This window comes from Setaria viridis, chromosome 3 (assembly GCF_005286985.2).
Source record: "Setaria viridis chromosome 3, Setaria_viridis_v4.0, whole genome shotgun sequence".
Taxonomy (NCBI): domain Eukaryota; kingdom Viridiplantae; phylum Streptophyta; class Magnoliopsida; order Poales; family Poaceae; genus Setaria; species Setaria viridis.
The window spans coordinates 21,198,647-21,209,324 of NC_048265.2; the positions used below are offsets into that span (position 1 = coordinate 21,198,647).

General features: G+C 39.2%; 1 protein-coding gene across 3 annotated transcripts; it reads right to left on the reverse strand.

Annotated features, from left to right (window-relative positions):
• Positions 1-1,415: 1,415 nt before the first annotated feature.
• Positions 1,416-10,307, reverse strand: LOC117848439 (probable transmembrane GTPase FZO-like, chloroplastic). 3 transcript variants are annotated; one of them, XM_034729847.2, is made up of 11 exons: positions 9,682-10,268; positions 8,497-9,059; positions 8,306-8,374; positions 7,308-7,505; positions 6,383-6,514; positions 5,909-5,995; positions 5,350-5,793; positions 4,314-4,481; positions 3,259-3,489; positions 2,037-2,152; positions 1,416-1,914 (listed from the first exon to the last, which is right to left on the reverse strand). In XM_034729847.2, exons 1-11 carry the CDS (start codon positions 10,157-10,159, stop codon positions 1,632-1,634), a joined length of 2,769 nt encoding a protein of 922 aa, XP_034585738.1. In that variant the 5' UTR covers positions 10,160-10,268; the 3' UTR covers positions 1,416-1,631. The 3 variants fall into 3 exon arrangements, 1 of the variants encoding a protein (XP_034585738.1); XR_011897809.1 differs by lacking the exons at positions 1,416-1,914; positions 2,037-2,152 and adding an exon at positions 3,604-3,709 and having other exon boundaries at positions 3,349-3,489; positions 9,682-10,291; XR_011897810.1 differs by lacking the exons at positions 1,416-1,914; positions 2,037-2,152; positions 3,259-3,489 and adding an exon at positions 4,575-4,718 and having other exon boundaries at positions 9,682-10,307.
• Positions 10,308-10,678: the final 371 nt, after the last annotated feature.

The following is a 10,678-nucleotide window of genomic DNA, read 5'->3' on the forward strand; positions in this document are numbered from 1 at the left end:
AGCGAGAGTACGAAAGCAATCGCATAAAGTTCAGCCCCCAAAAAATTATGAAAAGCATTCATCAAATTGCATTTTAGTATAATTGTTTAAGTACTATAATGTATTGTTTAATAGGAAGAAATCAACCTGAAATCAGCGTATCATGGTACTTAAAAGTCCAAAGAAAGAATAGTTTAAATGGCACAAGCAAACTTTGGACTTCCCTGGTTCAGGGACGAAAGAGAATTACTTTTACGTGGATGGACGTGGTGAATGAATTACTTTTACAGTGGTGGGGAGAGACGCTTCTCAAATAAGTGGGTCAGCGGGTCTAGTTCAGCTTCTGCGTTTTAGTATAAATGGGAGCGGTGGGAAGAAGCGCGGCCAAGAGAAGCTGCAAAAAAGCATCCCGTTTGGCTAGTAGTTTCAACTTATTTTAATCATAAGCAGGATTTAAGCTGTTCCAAACGGGACTTAGTTCTGTCCAGGGACGGACCTGCAAAATGTACATTCGTGTTCAACCTCTTATATGTGCACCTGAAACTTTCAGTGACAGCCGCACATCTCCCTTGAGGAGCTCGAAGTTGAACATGATGAAAATGTGAAACCGTGTGTTTAGTAATTAGCAGCATGGAACGATACAATCAAGGTGGTTTGGGTGAAATAATTTGAATATGTTTTTTTAGTCGAGTATATTTGCTTTGGGTCAGCTTGTCTGAAAGTGATAAACATCATCCAGAAGATGAAGAATGTTCGTACTCTAGTGACGACGGGGGACAATCGCAGTTGGTCCTTTTGATTTCAGAAGCTTTTGAAGACCACTACAGGTACAGATTACAGCAAAGACTTGCATGGAAACAATTATTCGCGTTCGTTGGACTCCCTAGATTATTCAAAATCACAAGTTGTTCGAGAATAACATTCCAACAATGAACAGGAAAAGCTTTAAGATGGAATTTGTGATGGTTATCATAGAGCAACGGAAATGGTTAGATATTCTCCCCTCTTGCACATTTGTTGTCTTTGTTTTCCTGTAAATCTATAATTATAAACTCCTTTCACATTTATATTGTGAATATATAACAGCATGATCATTTCTACTGTTCCTACTCCCAACTGTTTGAAATTGAGTGCTTGAATATAAATGAGACACGAGAGACGAGTGGATGAATGTTGTATTGATCTCATAAAGTCTGTACATATATACATATATATACGTGATAGAATCTGTATACACACACATGGTGAAGAGGCACCACACCTCACATCTATTTGGTATGAAGGGATAAATTTAAAATTAGATCACATGATAAATGTTAAATAACATCAACTAAAACTTTGAAAGCAAATCTTTTTCTTTTGGCTTGCGCCAGAAAAGGGAAAGATTTAAGCTTAAAAAAATGTAGGGTCGCTGCAGATCCTTTACGATAGCATCATCAGTTATCAGGGCGACTGCCCATCACTTTAGATTATCACTTGTTCTGAATTTACAACATATATTACAGATTATCATATACCGTAAAGGTAAAGGCACTAGTCAGTAGTCACTACGTCAACATCATCTCAATAAAGTATTAATCAACAAAAATTGATTAGTATATCCATCCAAAGAATTAATTGCAAATAAACAAGGTATAAACAAACGTGAAACCTCATGATCCATGAAGATTTTGGATTTCAACTTTCAAAGTTTGGAGCTTACGCTCAACAGCAGACAGTTCACCCTGAACACCCTGCAACCAATCTATTTTTTGCTGACATGCTTCCTGGTACGGTTTGCTGATAACCTCAACAAAACGGACTAGGTTATTAGCACTCTGTGAGATATCCTTTTGGATAGCTTCATCAACTTTCCGAGACAATTCATCGGCAGCCTTGTTAACCTTCTCTATTGCAAGCTTCCGTCGACCAGGGAAACTTGATAAAACAATAAACCTGAAAAGGACAATCAGTCCTTATATCAATATGGATATGGTTTATGGTTACACACCACTCTTCCCATTTCATTGTCAACGGACTCGCTAAAGAATAAATTCCAATTATCAATTAAGAATTACCCGCCAGCTGAGCAAAGTGCAAGAGCAAGAAGATCTTCAAGTGTAGTTGACAAAACAGACGTCAAAAGAGAAGCTGACAATCCAGCAACGCCTAGTCCTCCAAATGTTCCAAAAGCCTTCAAGTGCAATAGCTAAGCTCAGAAATAAACATAACAATGATGAACAACAAATGGATAATGAAGTGAACTGCGGCTTGAAGTCTTGCCATGCACTCAGATAAAGACAAAGCTTATGAGTTGGTGAATATTCAGTAAAACTTAAAATGCTTTTAAACCCTTGATGCTGGTCGTATTCTTACATTCCAATTCATGATGTATGTATATTATTTTTGAGAATCATTGCAGAAAATAAGCATAACTGCTGATGTTTTTAGAGTTCTTCACATCTGTTTGTGACAGATCGCTCAGAAAACTTTCTTATTCAGTGGGAAAATAAAGTACAAAAGGAAATTTAGTCATCTCTTCTTGATGATTCCTACATTTATAATCTTCTTATACATGCACGTGTTCAAAATACGGCATAGTTTATAATGGTGTGAATAATGAAGTACTCCCTCCATCCCAAATTACTATTCGTTTTAGCTTTTCTAGATACATAGCTTTTGCTACGTATCTAGACATACATATATCTAGGTTCATAGCAAAAGCTATGTATCTAGAAAAGCCAAAACGAATAGTAATTTGGGACGGAGGGAGTAGCTTTTTGTCAAAGCAGATATAAATCAAATAGTTTAGATTAATAAGAGCAAAGTACATTATGCCCTCAAACTATTACTTCAGAGGTTTAAATATTCTGGTAAGTGGTGGTAACACAACTTATGATTGTTTTCTCTCGCAGATAATCTTCATTGTTACAAAAGTTCCTAACATAATTACCTTCATTGTCCAAAATGTACTGGCATGAAGCTTGTACTCGTGAAAATCATGTTGCTATCATTCTTTTATTTATATATGCATGTTACAATAAACTGCAGTTTTCAGTATTTCCCTAGGGCTTTCCAGTGGTTTGGCCTATTATCCTAGTTAGCTTGTCCTAAACATCATATATTTGAGAATGGAGGTAGTATAATTTAATATCTGTGCTGAAACTTCAGCTTTTGCCCCCCATAAATCTAAGTGTGTTGTACTTCTTGTAATTAGAGCCACAACAATAGGGCAGCAAGCATTTTTATTTTGAAACATATCAATTGGCATAAGGAGAATCAGGTCCATAATAAGCATACCACTTCTCGGATTTCTTCTTCAAAAACCTTAGCAGTAGAACTGGCGTCAAAGCCATCCAGTGCCTTTACAGTGAGTTTCTCTCCTTCATTAACAAGTCCATTTGGATCTGACAGGACCCTTTCTTCCTGAGCAACCAGTGCAGCCCATCTTTTGTGGAAACATTCCAAATACAAATTTGCTTCACGTGTATTGCTTGAACTTAGCCATGTTGAATATTCACCCAGTATATTCTAACAAAAGAAAGGACTTTTAATGATAACATGAATACGTAAGCATGCAACACAAATAATTAAAATATGAAGTAAATGTCAGATAACAGTTATGTGGTATAAATGCAAAATTACCCCCTTTTGAAGCAATTTTGGAGAACTCACATATTTTGCACATATTATCACAAAATTACACTTTTAGCTAAAGCTGTTAATTTGGACATTGATTGACATCCTAGGCCTGCATGCAAGACACCAGTTAGCTTTAATGATAAATGAGCTCTACCAGCCTTACATGTAGGTCCATGATGTCAGTTGACACCCACACAAACACTGTTATTGAAAAAGTGTACCTTGTGATAATATAAACCAAAAAAGCATAGTTCCATGAAATTTATTCTTAGAAAAAATATATGAGAACAACGATAGCAGTTAACAAAAAGAGGGTACCATCATTTTGAGAAATAGTAAAATTAACAATGCTATAAAATGTTTAAATTAAATTAAATTAATTGGCTGCTCAAGAAACATTAAACGAACTGGCACAACTTAGCTCTGTTTGCTTACACAGTTCAGGTTTGATGTGTGGCTATGTGAATGCTTATTCCATAAACATGCAAAACCCAGTTCATTTAAAAGATGGAGGTGGGTACTCCCTCCGTTCCAAAATGTAGGCTGTTTTAAGTCAAAACTTCTCTAACTTTGATATAGCGAACAGTTTGTCAGCAACGGTCATGCTGCATTAGTTGCCAGTTTATTTATGCATTCACACATGAATCATATGTATACAAGTATATGTTGATCAGAATATGACAAGATTAGAGTCAGTATAATATCAAACATACCACAGCATCATCAAAAGCTGGAGTCAGAATGTCATTCTGAACAAATGACGTGGCTCTGGTCGAACTGCCTGTTTTTCCTTTAACTGTGTACGTAAAAATAAGGTCAATGTTTGACAACTGAAGGATAGATTTCATGAGTGTTACTGCTCGACCTTTTGCTCTCTCAATCTGCATGAAAAAAAAATATAACCATGCTATCAATGTCCAGGAACAAATAAGTATCACTCGAAAGGTCTCACCAAATCACTCAAAAGGTCTCACCAAATGCCATTGCCAACACTAGGCAAGCAGTAGATACATTTATGACAAGTTAAAGATTGTATATTTGACCACATGTGAACTGGAGGACGAAACTTGATGGGAACTAACATGGATCAAATGACTAAATTATCCTCATATATGCACCTGAAATGATACATGTGCTCATTATAAAAAGAAAAACGCAACTGCAGCCCTTAAAATTGTCCTGCCATTTCATCTACATCCGTACACATTTAAGATTAAGGTCTGGGTCCCTAAACTTAAACTTGTTAAGCATGTCACTTGAGGTTCACATCTTCCTAATTAGCATCAATTTACCCTTGCGGGTCAAGAACCACCAAATCAGCATGAACGGACAGGTACATGATTAGAAAATGGTTGTGTCAGTGTGTGTATTTCTGTTCAGGTTGCCCTCGTGGCACTGTGTACAGGCCAGCCAGCCTTTTCTTTGGTTATCTTAATACAATGACACAACTCTCCTGTGTGTTTGAGGAAAAAAGGATCTATATTTGCATTATAAGAGTTCAAGGAACTGAATGATATCGTGGTACCAGTCAAGGAACCTAGTGTATTTAACTCTATTTAGAAATGATGTTGAGGGAGGGAAATATAAGTACAAACTACATAGCAGGAAAATCATCATTTGGTTTCATTTGGCCAAAATTTTGCAGCAAAGGCAGGAGAAACACATGCCTTATATTTCTGTAAATGAGGGAGTATATCAAAGTGTAACTTAACTAAGACACAAACAACCAGTAATCTTTGAAACACTTACAAGAGATGAAATCTGCTTCTGCCAAGAATTGCTATCAGCCTCAAGCTTGGAAGCATAATTGTTTGCACCAGAAACTAGATCCTTGATGGATGTTAAGTCATCAACAGCCTTTTCATATTCTAGTTTCACAAGTCTTTGACATGATGTTAGCAAACGATCTGCAATGCCTATTGGCGTTTCAAGTTTCAGCCGGACCCTTTCCTTTCCATTTTCTGTTGAACTATCCAAGAAGCTCAGTAAGTAATCCTCAAGTTCACAGAACTTGCTGCTTCTCCATCTAGGATCATTAAACATAGCTTCCATCAAATGCTTTCCACCACCGTTTTTGGAATATGAAAGCTTGGCTTCCAGCGCGGAGCGTGAAGATACAGGAAACAGTGTTACATCCTCTGTGTTAAGCAATTTCTTTGCATTTTCCTTGACAAATGTAGTAGCTTCTTCAAGCTGCAGACATCATTTTGAGAAGCAAAACAATGAATTAGAAACAATCAAACAACCAATAGGAACAAAACTATCTTGCTGGGATTTTGAATGGTACAGAAATGATGACATATCATACCTCATAGCTGTTCCGATAGAGGTCCAATTTGTTTAGAACAAATACAACTTTCTTTTTCCACTGCTGGACATACTGAAGAAATCCAACCTAGAAGTTACAAGAAACAACGTTTAGCCCTATTAGAAAATAGGGAAAAAAATTACATCCTCCAAATATAAATCAGAACTGTACACTCTAGAGGCTTGACATAAATATGCGTATCAGCAAGAAATCCATGGAAAGAGCCCTTTCAATCATTAAATTTTATATTTAGACCAAAATGCCTTTAGACTGGCACTGACTGGAAGTCCAAAATTTTGAAATGTTCCTGCTTATCAATTAAAAGTTCAATCCAACAACGCCATGCATATCACAATCTTAACAGTCTACTCTTTAGATGGGATCAATACTGTATCATTTGTCTTTTATGTGCTGATAAAAACCATAATATTAAATGTGTCAGCATGTGGCATAATCAGATTAAAAAAAGTTTACCTCACTTTCAGTCAATGGTCTATCCGATGATAGGACAAAGAGTATTAAATCAGCTCGCGGCACGTATTCTTCAGTAAGTCGTTGCTGCCTCTGAAGAATAACATTGGTTCCAGGTGTATCGACTAGATTCATCTGTTAATTAGTAAATAACTAAATATGGAGCACCTTATGAGAAGCAAAATGAAGTAAAGCAAGAAAATGCACTGCTGAGTTGGCCATGTTACTGGGGCACCAACGCAACTACAGAAAGTAAAAAAAAAAGGTGGAACCAAAACTGGAAATAATTTCATGGCACCATCATTTACATATAATAAGTGCTGATTAATAGCCAAGCAGTCAGGCAGCTACAATTAACAGACAGGTACATGTTATCAGCTACAGCAGATTGAAGGAGAAAGAAGTTTGTCATAATAATTTATCATATTCCTTTTGATTATTTGATCATAAAATGCTTTCATGGAACCAATACATCTTTGAGTTCTATTCAGAAAGCAGCCTTCAAATGGGTGAAAACGGAAAATAGACCCAGCTAGCTAAGCTTATTTAATCTCAGAGATGCATGCATTCAGTATCATTTATCCTTAGCTCTTTTAACTTAACGTATTGAATAATGAACTGAATGCATACATCCCTGAGGTAAGGATGGAACATCAACATGGCAGTCACCAACAATTCAATACTTACTATTAGATATGTATACCTTATTGCCTTGTATACTTGATTGCATTCCTTGTATACCAAGCCATATTGGCTATATATATAAAGTCCCCCCCCCACTCCACACACACACACACAATTGGGTGTGTGGTGTTTCCCCCCTTCTACCACTCTACACTTATGTATTGAATAAATGATACTGAACGCATCCATCTCTGAGATTAGGAAAGAATATCAACATGACAGTCACCAGAAATTCAATACTTACTTCCTTCAAAATAGGAACAGATAAATAGCACATGAATTGACCATCTGGGTGCCTCTCACATCGTTCAAAGCTTTCAGATTCAATCTCGGAATATGATAGTAGCGTGATCTCATTAGTCGTAGGCACAACTCCTTCCTGAAGATACTGCCTTCCAAGTAGAGCATTTATAAAAGTTGATTTTCCTGAGTTAAATTCACCCTGCGACAAATTGAAGGAGGATCCACTCAGAACGAGTGTTAAAAGGATTATTGAACGAACAAAATGAGTTGTTGAATGCGAAAAATGTATAAAGTGGAGAACAAGCAGTCAAATTATTTCATAGTGACTAAGGAAATACTCCAGCTTTCAGGTTCATACCAAATAATCATGTGAGGAAAATGAATATGACCAACACATATGTTTGTACAACTGTAGAACTGGACCTGTGCTCCTACTACTAGTTAGCTTACAGATTTTGAGGGACCAAAGCCATAGTTTAACTTGAAAAATTAACTTGCATTATGTTTGTTTATGCACATACAGAACCATTCAACATGTGGACACATATGCGACAATATTTGAACCAAATGAGGACGAGCAGAAGCATCTTTTCTTAGTAAAAGGTATGGATTGCAGCACAGGAAAGAAATAAGAACTAATTCAAACCATGTTTCATGACAAAATAAACCAGAATAAAGCACTAAATGCTACAAATTAATTGGTAGTTCATGACATGTACAATACTGGAAACACATATTTCAAACTATTGACTTAGCAGGTACAATATTGGAGTCCTTATTAGAGAGAAAAATATACATTAAGATTGCTGATTGCTTTCAAGAGAGATGCATAATATATTGATATGGCTGTCCTATAGCACCGTACCATGATTTATGTAAATAACACAAGAATCATGTTTCATACATCAATTGGTCAGTGGCAGTATACATGAAGGTTATCGAATATAAAGTACGTAATGGATGCTGTAAAAATCAATACTTGATTAAACCCAAAATTACCACAATAACCAACAAAAATGGCTCACTCAGGCGAGAAGCAGCATCAACTAGAAGCTCAACTTCCTCCATCTGTGACCAAATATCAGCAATTACATTCAAGTCAAAGATATGCTAGAGAAGTTGATATGAAGTACAGTTGAATTCATTACAAGGAATATTCAACTACCAAATGTGTAACATTAGATGATCACCATTGGTGCTGCCTTGCGGATAACAGCAACAGCTTCACTTAGAATAGGCTTTTCCCTCTCTATCAACTGCACCACTTTTTCATCCAATTTTGTAAATCCAGCAACTTTGGTTTTCTCGCGAGTTAGGACCGCTACATTATTTGCATCTTCCAATGTGCTAGCAGAAGAATAACTCGTTTGTGGGACTTCCTCAGTCCCATCCACTTTTGAGAAATCCCTTTCTATAAGATCATCAGTGAGGTGTTGGATACCAGCCAAGGATGTAACAACTCCAGATGCACCAGATTGGAGCAACCTGGATGTGATGTCAGAATAAGTTGCTCCACTGTGCGATTCATTTAAGGTGAAGAAAATTGGAATCTTCACCTGTTGACCAACACCACCACTCATAACATCCGCAATATTGTCACTGCCAGTATTTGCAATAAGAAAATCAGCCCCTTCAGAACTTGAAGCACTTATTGCAGAGTTTGCTGACCGTATCGTTCTAGCAACAATTGGAAGATATATGGAGTCAGCATTTGATTTCATCATCATACTCCTTGCAACAATAGCAGGAATACCTGCATCATAAATGAAGGAGCACCTTAAAATACATAAATCTTGCAGTGCAGTTACTAGTCTATAATCCAAAATGCAATACATTTTAATCTTATCCCAAGTCAAACTTCTACAAGTCTAAACAAGTTTATAGAAAAATATATTTACAACTACAATACCAAATAAATACAGTATCAAGATATATTTCATAGTGGATTTAATTAAACTAATTTGATGTTGTAGATGTTGGTACATCTTTCTATAAACATAGTCAAAGTTAGAAAACTTTGACTTAGGATTAAAACCAAAACGTCTTACATTTTGGAACGGATGGAGGACTTAGCAAGTTAGCATGATTTCCTAGTAAACTAGAAAATGAAGTATAAGTACGTTACAAGTTTACCATGATGATCCATTCAAAATTATTGGCGTTACACTTGGAACGAGGTATACGGTTGGCAGGTAGTACATCACAATACATGACTGATAGGTGCCCATGACCGATCAGCAATGAAGCATAAACCCGGTTGTTGGAAAATGTAAGCTCGAGGACAGTATACCCCGCAACCCCGCATTCTCAGTAACTGCTACCTACCTAAGCAAGACAATACAAACTGGAAGCTTAGGAGAAGTTCAGTCACCAACCGTCGTCCGCGAGCACGACGCCGCTCGCCCCAACCGCGGAGGCGACGTCGACGCGCTCCGTGATCAGCAGGTACGCGCGGTCCCCGACCGCGGCCCTGAGCTTGACCGCTGCCTCGTACGCGCGCCCGCCACCCTCCTCCCCGGCCTCGAGCACGACGATCCCCACGCCGCGCGCCACGGCGGCGGCCACCTCATCCCCGGACCGCAGCGCCTCCTCGGCGCCGACACGGAGCACTAGCGCGGGCACCTGGATCTCCGGCCGCTTGAAGCCGCCGGGGAACAGCGTCCGCGGCGGCTCCTTCGCGGCGCCCCCACCGCCGCCGCTGCCGCCGGTGATGCCTCCTCCGCCTCCAGCGGCGACGGCGCTGGCGTGGACCGCGCGGCGGAGGCGGCCGCGGCGGCGGGAGAGGAGGAGGGAGCGGAAGGGGGCGGCCGGGCGCGGGAGGAGGAGGCGGGTGGCGGTGGAAGCGGCGGACATGGAGAGCGGGAGGGGGAGGGGAGGGAGCCCGCTCGCGTGTGGACAGTGGAGTGGGGAGAGCGAGGCGAGCTGGTGGTGGTGGTGGGGTGGGAAGCGGGAGGCGGTGGAGCCGTGGAGGGGAAGGAGTTTGTCGTGGATTTGGTTGGATAGGGCGGGGACCCGGCGCGGTGCACGGCCGCGATGGGATTTGCCGTTTGATCTGGAACCAGCGTTTCTGCTCCTCCTCCTCCTCTAGTGCTGCTGCTGCTTTATATATATATATATATATATATAATGGATGAAAATGCCGCTTCAGACTGAAAAAAAAATGTATCACGACACGGTTAGTACAAAAGGTAGCCTCGCTACAACACCAGCACATGTAAGACACATGTAGCTAAAAAAAATCCCTCCAAATTGCAATTCGAGTAGTCATCCTTCGTGCCTTGCTTCGTAAAGTTGATTCCTGATGATCCATCTTCACATCAAGTAGGGCAAGAGTACCGTCAGAGTTTGGCCAATTCCGAATCATGAGTGGTA

Excerpts from the sequence above, each read along its gene's own strand:
- LOC117848439 (XM_034729847.2), bottom strand. The coding sequence starts at position 10,159 with ATGTCCGCCGCTTCCACCGCCACCCGCCTCCTCCTCCCGCGCCCGGCC. Across the intron at positions 8,375-8,496 it reads TCCGCAAGGCAGCACCAATG|ATGGAGGAAGTTGAGCTTCT; the intron begins GTGATCATCTAA and ends ATTTGGTCACAG. Across the intron at positions 4,482-5,349 it reads AGAAGCAGATTTCATCTCTT|ATTGAGAGAGCAAAAGGTCG; the intron begins GTAAGTGTTTCA and ends TTTTTCATGCAG.